The following is a 16,911-nucleotide window of genomic DNA, read 5'->3' on the forward strand; positions in this document are numbered from 1 at the left end:
TTGACAGAAACCTCATCCCACAAGTTTTGTTTTTCTTTATAAACCTGCACAATTTTACAGTAAACCAATTTCTATATATTTCAGAGCTTAAGGGTATTATTCTAAACTACAGTACTTAGATTCTTCACACATCAGAAGACTATTCACACATCAGAAGACTAGTTTATGAGCATGACAAAAGAAATATAACTTCAGAGACTGAGACTTCACTGAACCATCCCCTGGCTCCTGTCACATTCTTGTACAATAGCACACAACTTTGTGGCATTTCAAATTCAGGATTACCTGAAGTATTATCTGTTGAAAGCTATACCACAATTCTATTACCTATGAGGTGACTATACCAATTTCCTCATCCTACTGCACCTATGTCACTCTCACACTTTAATGAATGACAAATTTCTATGTTTTACACTCTACAATTAGAGACATTAGCTTAAAAGCCATGTATCTCTTAATGAAGTACATCTGTTCTGCTTTTCTAAGAATTGTTTAGCTGCAATATTCTGCAGTGTGCTTTGTCTTAAAACTATGCTTTTGAACTCCAGACAGAAGCACTATATATTCAGCTGAAATAATGAAAAAAGACAAGTCAGTTAGCAAATCCTAACTTTCAGGAAAAATGCCTGATAGGTCATTAAAGAGAGAAAACCAGCTTGAAGTAGGTTTTTAGTTAGTTTTATATTTTTTAACTGAAACTATGCAAATTGCAATAGAAATAAAGCAGTACTTTATTACAGCCAAGTATCATACCTGTGTGAAGTATTTTCCATCTTGTTTCAGGACTTTCATTGAGAGGTCAAGAATCAACCGCAGAAATTCCCATGTGGAATCTGCATATGGGCAATGATTAAAAAACAGCACATTACTGGCTTATTTACTTATTACATTATTCAAGACTTGCAAAGTTTAAAAAAAAATAAAGCCTGGATTAAAAAAACAAATGCAAACCATACACAATGGCAATGATGGCAGGAGTATTGTTTTTCTTCACAGGAATTTTCCTGAAGTTTTCAATAAATTATGCAGTGAGGAAAATTTACTGGAGTATGAACTCCAAATACTTCTCAAGAGCTACATGAGTTCATATTACTCTGGAATAAGAGATTGAAAAAAGTGCTAGGCACTTGATAGTCTTTTTGAATATTCAAAAAAAAAACTGTCTTTCTTCTCAGATCTGCTTTTTAAATTGAAAAAAATAAAAGCACTTATGCTGCAGACTATTATGCAGCAGAAGAACAGAAATGTGAAAATTCTCAGAAACAAATAAATTAGAAGACTTACCTTCCTCTGGAGATGTGGAGATTGGAACAGCTGTCAGATCATTAATTACATAATCAAACATTCTTCCTTCTTTGGCATACCTCTTCAGTACAGGAATACAGTCTTCAATTAGAACCTGTAAGAATGAAATATTGTTGCTAGTCCTAAAAATACCTTAAAATGACCAGGTAAAAGGAACAAATGTGGATTCACAGAAATTAGGAAGAAAAAATTACAAAATTAAATACATGTTTAATTATAGGCTCCACTTTCAACTTTTTACATCATATAGAAAGGAGGAACTTTGTAGTAATTATGACAATGAAAACACAGGCATTCCAGGTCTGAAGTTCCTAGATCTGTGACCACTGCTCTTTCTACCAAATGCTGATGACAGTTAGCAGTTCCAACATGTAAGTTAAATAAGGTATTTGTATGAAGGCCTGTTGCTTTCCATGGAATAGCATGTAACTTCTGTTATTTCTTTAGTGTGTTTTTATTAGCTAACTCCTGTAAGTTAATAGCTGTGACAACATCTAAGGGCCAGTAATGAAAACAAAAACATGTCAGATTACACCTGAGCTCATTTGTAAGTGCTGTCAGATGACGCACAAAGAACTCAACTGCAGGGATGCATGACATCTGTTGGGGTTTTTATTTTAATGTAATAGCAGTGTAATACTAAGGGATTTTGCCTGCAAATTAAAAATAATTCTTAAATGTGAATTACAAATTCAGCTATTTTCAACAGTATAGAACAGCTAAGAAACACATTTCTTCTCTCTTTTTAACAGTTTAAGCAATGATGTTAAACACAACATTCTTACTGCTATCTCTTCTTTATTTCTAAGTTATAGCAAACATTCTCCTATTTCACATTCCTTAAAAGCTACATATGCAATTCCTTTTAGAAGTCCAAAGATGGAGAGTTAAAATACTTCCAACATAAACTCCAGTTAGTAAAATATGTAAGTGTCATACAAAAGGAAAAAAGCTTCCCAAACTTAATTCAGAAGACTTGGCCCCAAAACTTTGCCATAGCAGTCCTTCCAGACTAGGTCTATGTGTATTTGAAATATGACTTGCAATGAAAGAAGAACAAAACATTACCTGGTAGCAGTCTCCTTTCAGATTGTCTAAGACATCTCCGCACGTTTTCCGCATGTGTTTTTTACACCCGTCAATCACCATTTGGTCAATGTTTGAAGTTTGTCAAGGCATCATAAATTCCAGAAATAGAGGTAAGAGTTTCTACCTCTTCAGAAACAAGTTCACAAAGGGGCATTGCAAAGAAGTAATTAGATGTGTCTGTTGGTATATATACTGCAATAATCAACCTTATGTACCAGTACATAGATTTTGTACTGGTACATAGATAGATCTGTACTCCAGATTCAATTAGATGATCACAAAATGCTTCTTTTTAGTTTTAACCAATATTTTTGATAGCTTAGGCTATCATTACTATGAAAGCCTGAAATGTGACTTGTAAGATTACTGATAACTCCATAAAGTTAAACTAGGTTAAGATTTTAACCTACATTTTTATAACAATTATTTTTAGTCTTAGCAAATATATCTCAAAACCTAGGATGAACAACATCCCATATGGCTAACAATGGTTTGTGTTACAAACTATACCAATTACAGAATGTTGAAAACTTGATTTGTATTGGTGTTTTTAGAACAGGGTTGGTCAATTCATCAATACAGTTCATCAAGTCCTGACATTTCCATTGATTAAGTTTTTTTGCTTCTAGGCATTATTTTTTATAGCTTTCTTTAGGAAAACAGACAAACTCAAGAAGGCAGAAGTGAGCCCAAACTTGACAGACCTGTCTTCTGTTATTAGAGAAAGCATCAGTCTGATGACAAAGGCATTCCTTTCCAGCCTTATGCAAACTGCTACTGAGAGTTATGGTATGGATTGAGAACCTGAAAGCAGGTGTTGCATAATGATGCACAAATGTTTAGTCACTGGCTCTCTCTAAGCTGACAAAAAGATTTCACTTTAGACCCTACCTCCTCATGCAAATCAGGTAACCTGACAGGCAACTATGCTCAGTGCTAGGGTATCAGCAGAAAGCTCAGGTTGATATGAATGATGGGCCATTTGTCAAAGGATATCTCTACCATAGTAACCATCTTTGGCTTCAGTTTGACTATCTCATAGAGTATACCTCCATCACCACCTCCTAGGATTAGCACTTCTTTCCCAGTGTAATCTTCCTTCCCGCTGCCCATTATGGCTTGAGTATATGCCAGGTCACTTTCTGCCAGATCTGAATGGAAGGAAGAAAGAATTGGACAGCAATATTAAATCTTCAGTAGTTCTCATTATTCGAGTATTAATCAAGAGGTGATACAATACAGACCAAAGCAAGAACACCTACAGAAACAACCTGGCTCTCAGAGACAGTCCAAGTAATGAGATTCGTCTCAGAATCCCACACAGGATTTCTCCAGTTCTCCACATGAGCCCAACAATGGCCACCTCAGCATTGAGAAGTACTGTGTGCCAAGAGAAAAAGTAGCAGAGCAAAACCATCAGTCTTTGTAACTTGATGCTCTCACTTCATACTTCAGTGGGTTTTTATCTCAGACTTATCCTGCAAGAGATAGATCTGGAAATTTCTGAAAATGCATTGTGGACCCCAGCTAAAAAGAGCAACCTAGATGCACACCAGTGGATCCCTGCACAGAAACAAAACGACCATCAACACCCAGGTGCTGAAGGGCCCTGCAGCTCGCCTGCTGCCAGCATTAGCTTCAAAGCCGGCAGCAACACTCCCAAGCTGCAACAACAAGGCAAAGATCCACACACTAGCAGGGCAAAGCTTTGTGCAGCAGCACATTGTGGCATATCCTGTCACTCTGCCTGGCAATCACCACCTCACTTATGAGTGCACAATAACAAAATGAGACAACGTGTTATTTCAAAATCCCATGGAAGGGAAATAAGTAATGGCATGCTTCCCTTCCTACAAGGCACATTGTCATAATGTTCAAGCAAAACCTCATCCCTATATTAAACTCTGATAAAAATTTCTGGCTAGAATAATTGAATATCCAATTTGATGATTTGTAATAGAATTCTATCTGGATTAGAAAATACCTTGCTAATGAATTCAATAACAGTGCTTTTCAGCTGCCATCTGCACAGAAGCCCTCCTGACAGTTACAGAAAGCTAATTGAATTGTTAGAGGTACTTCCAATGATTTCAAAAAGCTGTATTTCAATTTCTTAATTACTCTGCCATTAGAGTGAAAGTCGGTATTCTACACCTGGACAGCAACGTCCTTCATTTACCAGAGTCAGTCCTTTTCAACATCAGAACTAAGAGATTTTACAAAGCATAGTCCTTTTGTTGCCTAGATTTTCCAGCAGTCTGCAGCTTTAATGAACAGCAGTCCACCTTTCCTAAGTCCACTTTCAAAAATACAAAGGTCAGCAGGCATGAAGTACCACATATAAAAACCCCAACATAAAGGTTGGGTCACTGTTTTGATTAACTTATGAGTTCAAGTTCTATTATTTGTTCACCAATAAAGCGGCTAAATGATTTGAGATACAGCTGTCCTATACCTCACCAAGCAGGAAATTACCTAAGAGAATCACGGGAGCAGCAGGATTATACACATACATGCTAGGTATCACTTCATATTTCTTTAGAACACCACTGTGTTTTGAAGACTGATAAAGTAGCTTGTTTGTAAAAGAGAAGCTCTTAGAGGGTTGGACTGGCAAACAGAAAAGTTCATATAAAATAATGGAGGAGAGCAAGCTCTTCTATAGAACACCATCTTCTAATCTCCCAGGCCACTTTCAGCAGCAAAGGTACTAATTCTGGAAAAATATTTTTTTAACTCTAGATTTTACTCTGGTCAGCCTGATTAACATCCTGAATATACAGGAACAGATTTATGTGTACATGCACAAACAGTTTCCAGCATCTGAACCATTACCCTTAGACATCTATTAAAACTGCCATAGCAGGATAGAAAACAACACTTTTGACATTTTCATACCAGAGATCCTTAAATGAGATGATACTTACTAACATCCCCACTGAGAATAAGAATATTCCCAAACTGTTTTGAATGCAGAATTTTAATATTCTGAAAAGGTGAATCTTCATCATAAACAACTTCATCTATGTCATACTCCACCAGGCGCCCATCAGCTGTGGGCCAGTATCTATCAATAACACCTCCTCTCAAAATGGCTGGCAACCTGAAAAAAATAATATGAAAGAAGATTACAAAAATTTGGAATGTTGATTTTAAAAAAATCACTTCAAACATACTGTGGATTCACCACAATAAATAATATTCTTGAGAGGCTTCTAAGAAAATCTGCCACATTTAATACTTAACATGTATAGGAAACTTACCAGTCATATGTTTTATATATTCAACTTGCTAAAGGACAGGTAGTATACATGGTGGTTCTTTATGTACAACTTCTACAATGTACTTGTAAATTTCTTTCTATTCTATGAGATGGAATTTACATAATGAATGAGCCTCTGTAGAAGAATCAGCTCATGACTAGAAATTAATACAATACAAAAACAGAATGCAGGCAAAAAAACATGACAGAACCTCTTCCCATCTTCAGTTCAGTTAAGAATGACATTTCTCTGAGATTAAGTGGATCTCATTCTGACGCTATACTGAGATACATTTTAACACAGAGAAACAAAAAAAGAACTATAACAGCGTTTCAAATTGAGCTGGGTCAGTTTGATGCAGTATATAACCACAATCCTTGATATGACTCAATAGTCTGCATTACTTTTTAAAAGTGGTTCAAGTGTCTGCTAAGACTGTTTTGGGTATGTTGTTTGTGGGTATTAGGATTTTTTTAAATTCCATAGAGATGTACCTTGGTTCAAGCCAGCATTTCACCTGTAAAGACAAACTATCTTTGAAATGACAGCAAACAACCAAAGAGATTGCATTTAGGCAAAACATGCAGGCACAGAGTTCATCAGATCTCCCACATGTACTTCAAAGTATTAAAGGGTTTTTTCCAGGAGACTGCAGCAGAAGACCAGATCCAACAGGCTTCCTGTAAATTCCCTAGTGATTGCCAATCAACGTTCCAGCAACACTTCCTACCCGCAGCGAGCCGCCAGATGGCGGCACAAGGCGGGAGCAAGAGCAACCCTGCCTTACAACAAGACGTGAGAAACTTCTCCAGCTACTTTCATCCTACTGCACCTGCATGTGTGCAGCTGGCACCAAAACAAAACAATGCAAAATGCAAAGCAAATTCAAAAGAACCCAAAAAACCCCATAAAAAACCCCACAAACCAAAAACAAGCAAAAAAAAAAAAAAGACATTGATGAGCATGTGACAAGATCCATGCCAGATGCACTGTTCTAGGAGGTTCACTTCCCCATGCTAAGGTAAGCAGAAGATCTAGATCACTCCAGGCAGACATTGTCCTGACCTGTTTTTTAAGGAATACCTATCACAGGGATTCAACAAACTCCCTTTATCATTTCAGCATCAAAACAGCCTCAGAAAGCTTCTCCTCCATAAGCACAGATACAAGATAATCTATGTTCATACACTGTGCACCTTTTGTGAGGCTTTACCAGGTTGAAGTAACAAGATAATTACTCTATTTTACATACAGCTGAGAAACAGAAATAACAATACACAAGTATAATACCACTTTTCAAATTGCTACCATTTTGCTTGTACTCTCTTCATAACCTTCAGATCTACTTTCTGCCATAGTACTGCTTAACTGTTTTCCTATTTTGTAGTTTGCTCCTTGGCTTTACTGAGCCTTGTTGATTTCACACTTGCTTTTTACTTTTCTTGACCCATTTTCACTTTTATGTTCCTTCAAGCACCTGCTGCACTTTCTACCATGTGCATGCCTAGAGTAAATGTTTCGTGGCTTCAAGGTAAGCTGCCAAACAGCCACCACGAAGATAACAACAAGCCACATCCAGTATGAAAGTTATTTCAGCACCAGGCCATGAGCTGCAATTTTAGTCCTTAAATTTTAACACATAGCCTTGAATTTAAATAATCCAAACTGACAAAGGGCTTGCAAAGTCTCCATCCTTAAGTTTAGTTATAAAAATTTACTACAAAACGTAGCTACCTTCTTGGCAGGTCCCTAAACCACACATACCCACAGCGAGCACCATAAGGCACAGCAGAGGCAGAGATGTGAGAAAGGGCTGCAGGAAACCTTATCAGGGCAAAGTGTGGGCTTGAGCTCCATTTTAGCTCTAATGCTCACCCCTGGTCCCTGTGCCAGAGCTGCACTGCAGCTCTATCCCCACCTGCCCAAGTCTTTTGCCGATCCTTGACACCCAGCTTGTGCTCAGAGCTGCCTCAGTACTACAGCCCAGCCTGGCAGCCACAGGGCTGGGTCTGATCCTGGTGACCATCATCAGCTCAGCTTCTCCATGAGCTCTGGCATGTGGCCCACGGGTACAGTTTATGCCCTCGCCTATTCCTCTGACACCCCTGGCTCTTTCAGAGCAGTCTGCTCCTGCTTCCATGCTTCGTTTTCTCTCCCTAGTTCATGCAATCCTCACAAGAAACTAAAAAAAAATCCCATCCATACCTTCATACTCCAGGCTACTCACTGCATTACAGCAAAGCCTAACTTGCTTATTATCTTTAGTAACTATGCAGACAAGCCATATACAGAAGTAGAGGTACAAACTTACCGTTTCACCCTTTTTATGTTACCATGAATCAACTCTTTCATTCTTTCTTCTACTTTGTTTAGAAGCTGCAAAAAATAGCAAACAAGAGGTAGAATTTGTAGATCAGCACTTAATGCAAAATATCTGTCAAATTAGCCTACCTGGAAGTCAATAATGCAGCACCTGCTACAAAAAGGCTTTGAAATTTAACACTAGAAGCCCATGAGCAACTAGCTGGCCTCCTCAGCCTTGTTACCAGCAAGAATGTGCACATTTCAGCAGCTGTCATCACTGCATTTAGCTGTTCTCCAGGACAACACATCCAAAGAGGGAACATGAGAACTCTTCAAATTTCCATTCCTGCTACAGCAGTGGGCTCTTCCCCTGCAAGATTCAATGTCTAGAGCCTTCATGCCAGAAAAGAGGAAGTTGTTTTTCTCCATGGGGCAAAAGATTGAGTATGGAGGTTTCCCATCTCCCAGCACAGAGAGTACAAAGAAGTCTCACACTAATAAACCAGGCTGAGCATCTCAAGTCCTCCCTCACTGCCCTGGGTAGCTGAAGAGACCCAAGCCCTAACCAAAGCTGCTGTATTTTCACAACTCTGACAAAAAACACAAGGCCCAGTACTTGCAGAGGAGCATGTGCATTCATGCACTCAAACACGTGCACAACTTCAACAGTGAGCATCCAGGTTTGAACTGACTTGAACATTTTGAATCTTTTACCATGATAGACTTCGACAGACCTGACTAAAAAGGGGTTCCCCATACAGTTAGGTAATCCTAAGATAAGCAACACTCATACCTGATCAACTTCTTCTCTTCCTTTCATGTCATCATTGTAGCTCTGCAGATCCACCAACACCAGTCCATGAGGGTGAATTCTCAAATTGGCAAAACTACAACAGAGACAGTGATGACAAATTTATTATCAAAAATCAGAGTATGGAAAGAAAATCTAAAGCAAGTTATATTAAAGTTCAGAATGAGTATATTTTTCCCCATCATCTGTAACTGTTGGCAGTGCCAGCTCAAGTCTTCCTCTTCAAGTCACAAAGAGCAAACAAAGTTGCAAGAACTTGCTCATCACTACACAACTAATAAAACCAAGTAGGAAGCAAGGCAGTGAAACAGGGTGTTTAAGCCACAGCAACAATGGTACAAAGAGAATACGCTGCTTGCTAGTCTACAAGGCCTGCTGGAACAGCTGTGTTGGTTTAGGCTTTTTAATTGAAAACAATCCTTAAGAAAACATCTGGACACTTTCCTTCCTCTACATTTTCCTCTTCACTTCTGAGGGTGTGTCTCTGTTTTGTTTTGCAGACAGGGTGGTTGGGACTGATTTTTTTGTTGGTTGTTTTCTAAATTTTTTTATAGTAACAATTCAGAGACACTGATCACATTCAAAGCTGAATAAAAATCTGTAAGTGAAAAACAATAAGCATAGTGGAGCAAACCACAGCTCTGACTGGCAAAGAAATTGCAGCAGCAAACTCTCATTGATGAATACACATGCAAGGTCAACAAAACTCCTACTGTGTATTTACTACAGAAACATTTAAAGACCAAAGAGCAAGGCCTCGCCATTGAACTAACAGTGAATCTCCAAGAACTTGCAATGAAGAAAACAAGAACTGAGGGCAGTGGGGAAGGACACAATGAAACAGTGTAGCAGAGTCAATATCCTTCCTATTCTAGGGAGGAGAAAGACAAAAAGAAACAGAAAGGCTACAAAGGAAGCGGAGGAGAAAAACATACACCGGAAACAAAAGCAGAAGAGGGGATGAGAACAGGAATGGCTGAACAAAGAAAGGGTATTCAGGGATCGAAATGCACTAGTACAACACAGAAACCTCAGATAAAGCTGTATCATTCTCTGAATGCTCCATTCTCTGCCTGTCTCCTTATCACCCTACTCAGTCCCAAAGGAACACAAACAAACTCTTGTTATGACAAAGTTTACATGATCTTTCATCTCCCCACCACTCCCACCTTTTTTGTCTCTTCCAGAGTCCCTTTTGCAAACTGTCAGCCTCTATAGGAACACCACCACCCCCATGGTGCTGGGACCTTCAGCCCTCAGCTGCAGTCAGAGACAAAACCCTGATTATTGTGTGTTATCTGAAGATAACTTCTGGTAACTGTAAAACAATCAAATTATGAAACTGACTGAAGCAACTCAAGAATAAAAACACCTTGCTGGCTTTGGAACAGCAGTGATCTGCAGCTCTAATGTGTTACTACTGTCACCAAGTTATCTTCAGAGGATGGGTCTGGGCAGTCTGAGTCTTTCCTCAAGACTCTGCAGACAGGTCCTGTACCCAGAAGAAAAGGCATTTATTTCCATTTACTACACACATGCACACCCAGAGCACACAGACTGTCACCACCTTGGAGCAGCCGTCTCCCCCTCCATCCCAGAGCTTCCCCACTAGGTGTCCTCCAACACAGGGTTTTGGTGAGGAATCACAAAAGCCTACCAGGATTCTGTTTGCATGAGGGTTTGGGGTTTTTTAAAGGAGAGAAGGACAAAAGAGCAGAACTTTGAAGATGGAAGTATTGGTCACTCCAGCAGGTTTTGGACATGACCATTCACAGTGAAGAGGATGAAGTCCATAGGGCCTCAGAGCTGTGGCAATACAGACAGAAAAATGTGTATGCAGCTCATAAGACAGCTCTGATTCCCTGAAAACTGGCATGGTGTCAAATATTTTCGCTGTTAGAAAAACTTTTTATCAGTTTATTTCCATATTCTGGAATTTGCTGTTGGCACAAATGAGCAACAGATTGACTGTCCCATGACTCAAGTTCTCTTTTAAATTAATTTCCTAGAAGAATCACACGGCTGTCACAGGATTTGACAGCTGACATCTTCACTTCCCCTGTGACTCAATGAGAGCCTCAGCAGGGGATATTCCTGCCCCTGCTTTGAGGTGGGTGGTGAGAGGGGCAGAGTTGCTCTGAAAGTACAGCCACACAACTTCAGATTTGTAAGTGGTATGATGGCATTAGAATACAGAGACAACAGCCTGCAGAACCATCCATTTCATCAATTGTCACCTCTAGCAGAACAGAAGGGTCCTGACACCTGGGGCAAGGGGGAAGACACGAAAGGCAGGCAGCAGGCTGTGTAATGGGACTAAACTTCAAGTTCTAACAGGTTCCAAGTTTCTGGCTGATATTCTCAGCTAGTTTATGATAAAAAAAAAAAACTTGAATGAAATTCAAAGTTATCAACAATAATACAGGTTATACCTTGGCTATAAGTTATCTGGATGAAAAGAGACACCTAAAATAAGCTAAAATGCTTGTAAAGATTTAAGTACACAGCCAAGTGTACTCAAAAATGAACAGTCAGTATTAAGTAGTATTAATGCAGTAGTGGTAGGCCAAAGCTGAACCCACAAAAAGTTACCAGCTTTAGTCAGCAGACAGCAAAGGCTGTGCTGGCTTTTGCCACTTTACATTTTTCTGCTTGGCAGAACATATATGAATGCAAGTTTTTATCAGCAGTTGCTCTTTTAATATGTGGGAGAGGGGTCTTTAAAACAATGAAAATAGTTTCCATTTTCGATCTATGAATATACAGGAAAGATTACTTTAGAATCCAATAGGGGAAAAATAAAGTTTGCTTCAAAATTAGCCCCTACTGTCTCATCTTCCTGAAAAATACAATACCTGTTTAAAAAGAAAAAGCCACCTGCCTCACTTCTGGTTTGTGCTTGCATGTAATTTCATAAAAGTAACAAGAGGAAAAAAAAGCTCGGTGAGGAGGTATCCTCTTCCTTTCCATCTGGCAAGGAAATCTGCACCTGAAAAGCAGCCCCCACTGTAAGAACACTCCACTTGCTGCTGCACCTGCATATCTGTCACATCCTCCAAGGCAGTGCTCAAGCTTTTTGTGCTTGTATGCACAGGTGTCAGCTACAGACACAATTCTACTGAATGCTGCATCTTAGCACCTGAACATCAGAAAACATCAGATGTCAACAAATAATTCCAAACTGCGCAAATCAAAAAGTAGCTGCTTGAAACAGAACTAGGAAGCAAAGATCAAAATATTCTAACCCAAAATGCAACATCCTACCTTAGTTACTTGTACTGCAGAGTACAATGAAACAGTACAATCACACATACCCAAGAAAGGATTTCCCAAACCCTCACATCCAGAGAATAAAGCTGGATAGAAAGACAGGTACCTACAAACTCCTCTTTACCCATCAAAGCTTTTATCTGCTGACTAACTTTGAATCACTATAAAAGAGAATAATTCAAGTATTTAAAAAACAACTTGCCACTAAAAGTATCACCTGCCAAACTACTCAATGAGAGAGGAAATAAAAATTTACTTATACTAGGAAACGTACAATTTTTGAAAATGGCATGACACTTTAACTAAAACATTCTTTTTTAAAGTTCTTCACATTAATTACAAAGTACTTGAGGGACCTTAAGGAGCTAGGCAATCACATTTCTTCATTATACCATTAGTCCACTTCTGTTTTTACAGAATAAGAAAATTAAATCAATAAAAGCTATCATGGCAGCTGCTGCTGATTCCTACCAACTGCTTCCTATTCTTCAGCCCATTTTTACACTCTGGGTCACTCTATAGGCAACTACAACATTTTAGCCTGAAACAAAGAGCTGAGGAATGTTCATCCTGCTCCTTTAAAATATGCTGTCTAGCATACAGAGTGGTTAGCAAAAGACTAACAAAGAAAAGGAAAAAAGTAAACACACTCCCCTCCCCCTTCACAGTGTTAACATATTCATCAGCATCTCTGGGACACAGAAACCAAATTCAACTGGGTAAAGCTTGCACTGCTGTGAACAGTGAAGTCAAGTGCAGTAGGATTATACTTCTCTAAACAAGAAGTCAGACACCAAAGTTAAAAATGGATGTGTGCTATAAAGGAGGTCAAAGCTTTTCTAAAAGACGCTCTTTTACTGTAGAAACCATGACTCAAGTTTCAGGTTTTGGGGGTTAATGTAGAACTTCAAGATGGAACATGATAAAAGAAGGAACACAGAATTTACAAGGAAAAAAACTCTGATAGCTCCGTATAGTATAATAAAAGGCTACTTGCTCACAAGCAGTAATGAGATTAAAACAAAGCATTAGTTGAGAAGATAGCAGTTTCTAAAGATTAGCTTCACTGATTTTTCTCCTTAACTTAGATGTAACAACACTTTTCCATCTGTTGAAATATACTGGGCAGTATGACTATACAAATTCACATATACACTAAATAAGATAAAAATTTCACATGTTTTAAACCTAACTTTTAACTGTTTAGTCCAAGATATTGACATTTCAGTAAAAGCATGCTGCTTAACGTGACCCTACAAACCACTTTAGAAGGAATCTAAAAACACACAGCTCAGAAAAACAAGACTGCTTAAGACTCAAAACTCAAGAGACACAGCTCCACTCTGGCACATGCTACAGCTCCCCAAGCAGAGTCTGGACAAGGGGGCTGGCAAAGCACAGAGGAATGCATCTATCCCCATCACTTCAGAGAACTTGAGTGGCTCAAGTGAGCCATTCCCTGCCCCACTCCAGAGCCTTGTGTTGACAACCCCATTAGTAAATATTTTCAGCTGAACCTCCCGCAATTAGGTTTTTTGTCAGAACAAATCACAAAGTAGATGGACCAGGTAGAGTTGCCACATATGACTTTTGCTTGCTTAGCTTTGGACAAAAGAGAACAGGGATCTGTTGCTTTGGTAATGACAACAGGAAAGGAAGTCTTAATCCCCAAATCAGCTCCAATTCATCCACCAGCGCAGCCCTCCATGGAGCTGTTCACTTGGTGGCTTTGTCAGAGACAGCTTTGTCAACAACAGGGCCCACAACTCCACAGACTGCAGCACAGGGCACCCTGCAGGCTATGGGGGTTATCTCAGCAAACTTTGGAGTACACACACTGGTTAGCAACACATTACTATCTCATCTCAGATATTTTTCCCAGGGATTAGTACCCAGCTTGTTATATCAACTGCAAATCTGTCTTGCAATGGCTCAGTCACTTTTGGCTGGCTAAAAACATGTTTGTGTGCACATGCTCACAAAACCCTTACTCACAGCACCCCCTCCATCTCTCCTTCTAGGGAGCTTGTAACAAGTTGTAGCCAGCCATCCTTACAGGAGCTGCTTGTAACATACCTACATCACAATTCTTTTTTCCAAGTTTTACTACAAGCTGCTGCTGGAAATGAAGCCAGGGCATGCAGGCTTTTCCTCTTCTTGCCTTGCAAAACAGTGAGTGTTTTGCAAGGCAAGAAGAGGAAAAGCCTGCATGCCCTGGCTACTTTCTTCCTAGTTGTGTCAGGTAATATTTTTATGCTGATTAAAATGCATGATATTTTAAGGCACTAAGATAAGTGCAGACAAACTTGCTGGTATTAAAACAGAACTAGGAAGGTCTGTTTTAATTATTTAGTCAGTTGAAATCCATACGCTCATCAGTTCATTCTTACAATTTGTGAAACGTGTTTGTTTTGCAAGGTTATTTGACTGTCCAGTCTGTTGGGTTTTATGAGTTTACAACCTCATTTGTTTAAGTTAACTGAAACTACATCAAACAAATACAAACTACACTAGCAGAAATATATTGTTTAGGGCTACCTTAAAAAAAGTATTCAGGCTTGTTATATAACCAGAGGAAACAAAATTGCTGAGGTCCCAAAACTCACAGAAAGTTCCCCTATGCATGTGTTCATCTGATAGTGTAACAAGAGCAATCAAGTCAAATATTTTAAAATTTAGGTTTTTATAAGAGCCTTTCTTAGAGATGCTTCCAGGTGCCAGTTCACTTATCTCCTGGAAAAGTTATGCAACAAAACACTTTTCTAGGAAGTTCCTGGAACACATCAAAAGACCGGCAATTTAACTCTGAAACTGCTCCTTTAGAAGAGGCTATCATCTTAAGGAGAATGATCAGATGAATTTGCAACGAGAAAACCCAATCTGAGAATTCACATCTCATATACCTCTAACACTCAAGGAAATGCAGAAAAGCAACATGAGGCCATGTAATCAAATAAAACCAACCTTTTAATCTTCTAACTTCTTTTTACTTTTAGGTATTATCTTTTAATTCTTCAGAGTTGGTAGAACCTTGATATTATTTTTTTAGAATTACATGAAGGCTTAACTCAATAGAGAGGAAGGATATTTACCAACTATTACAGAGGAAGAAAATTAGCAACTTTTCTATATTTTCACCAACTCAGAGTCAAAAGGTTACCAGAACTGCAATGTTGATCAAATTATTCAGGAAGAATATAAAAGCACATATAATTAAAGACAAAATAAAGAAGACTGTACAAAAGCAAGATACAACTAACAGGTTTTTCTAGATGCATCAAGCATAAAAAACAAGTAATTTTGAGCAGAAAAAGCCAGCACCACATTTGAAAAGCTAACTGAAATATAATAAAAACTTCATAGAGCATAACTGAGGATGATAAACATAGAACTACTCATATCCACTTACTTGTTACCTTAGTTTGGGTCCCAAAAACCCTCCCACAAAAAAATCACAATTAAACAAGCAAACAGAACAAACCACCAAACAAAGCAAATCCAACCAGCAAAAACCAGAAAACAGGCAACCACAAAGCAGCAGCTGCCACAATTATAACAAGAACAGGTAACTGAATAACAATAAAGAAATTTAGTGCAATAAAACCATGGTAGTTACTTATAAATAGACCAGATTAATGTACACCATAATCAACTAACTGTGAAGCAGCATCTGGAAATAAAGTGAATGTAGTTTTGCTTATCATTTTGTCCCAGCAGACTCAGCTTTTGTGTCACTAATGACACCAACGACCCTTATCTTGCTGTTAATTACCTCAGAAGCTGCTTGAGAATTTGAAGCATAGAACAGCATGTAAATACAGACAGACACAAAGAAGCTGTCATTGTTCACATGCCAAGGTTAAACTCCAACATGTTTAGACATATTTAATGGTCAGAAAATTACAAATACATTCAACTGACTTGAGCTTTCCTGCATCTGGAAGGACATTAGTGCTGAGACCAAGGCACCATTCCATGGTACAGATTAGACTGACCAGTTCAACCTTCTGATATCCAAACTGCAAGATGACATAGTCCAGATTAGAAACAATATTCTGGTTTATCATAGCTACTTCATCCACAAGGCTGATAAAAGGATGGCCTGCCCTGTCAACACTACAGGAGGTCCAATAGAGGGCGAAAAAAATACTTTCAGGACGGACAGCAGTGACATAATCAAAGGAAAAATCCACTCACCTGCCATTTTTTTTGATGTAGGTTACTAAATAACCATGGTCTTCCCAGTTATGAACTGTTTCTGTCATTCCCTGCTCCTGAAAAATGGGCTGTAGAGCTTTAAGAACGGCATTACAATCAGCTGCAAGATTAAGAGAGAAAAACATAAATCAGTGAGGATTTTTCAGTCAAGTTATTTCTGCCTTTTTTAGAGGCTGGAAAGTTTTTCCTGGAAGCCTGGATTAATTTTTCTTTAAGTACCATTTGAACACTCTTTCATGCATTTTCTCTTCTGCCCATCCTCATCTACCCAGAGATATTTCTCAGTGGATGGGTATCTAAACAACTTTAAATCAGTTTTCTCACCTGAGCAAAAAGGTTATCTACTATGGATATAATCAGAGTATTTTTATTACAGCTACTATTGATCATATACTATATCACAATCCAAACAAGTCTTTACTCACTTAATTTCTTTTAAAATGACTTACTACACAAACAGCAATCCCAAAAAACCCCACAGCACTGACAAGAAACCTCAAAAAAAGTTAAGCTGTAATACTGGGTAACTACAAAGGCATCAAAGACTAACCTATCCACCCTAACCCTACACAAACATCCTTTCTTCTAACACCCAGGCCAGAGCAAGTCCCCAGTTGAAATCTTCAGGATATTATGGATAAGAACTCTCAG

At 38.6% G+C, this 16,911-nt stretch overlaps 1 protein-coding gene across 1 annotated transcript in view; it reads right to left on the reverse strand.

Moving 5' to 3' along the window:
• The window catches only part of SMS (spermine synthase), a 43,542-nt gene that overhangs the window by 13,562 nt on the left and 13,069 nt on the right, over positions 1-16,911 (reverse strand). The window contains exons 2-9 of the mRNA XM_054518576.1: positions 16,240-16,360; positions 8,755-8,848; positions 7,969-8,033; positions 5,322-5,497; positions 3,389-3,545; positions 2,374-2,461; positions 1,285-1,399; positions 754-833 (exon numbers count right to left, since the gene is read on the reverse strand). Of these exons, the coding sequence (XP_054374551.1) occupies positions 754-833; positions 1,285-1,399; positions 2,374-2,461; positions 3,389-3,545; positions 5,322-5,497; positions 7,969-8,033; positions 8,755-8,848; positions 16,240-16,360 (896 nt within the window). The remainder of the gene's footprint in view (positions 1-753; positions 834-1,284; positions 1,400-2,373; positions 2,462-3,388; positions 3,546-5,321; positions 5,498-7,968; positions 8,034-8,754; positions 8,849-16,239; positions 16,361-16,911) is intronic.

The sequence above is a fragment of the Molothrus ater genome, chromosome 2 (assembly GCF_012460135.2).
Source record: "Molothrus ater isolate BHLD 08-10-18 breed brown headed cowbird chromosome 2, BPBGC_Mater_1.1, whole genome shotgun sequence".
NCBI classification, from domain to species: Eukaryota; Metazoa; Chordata; class Aves; order Passeriformes; family Icteridae; genus Molothrus; species Molothrus ater.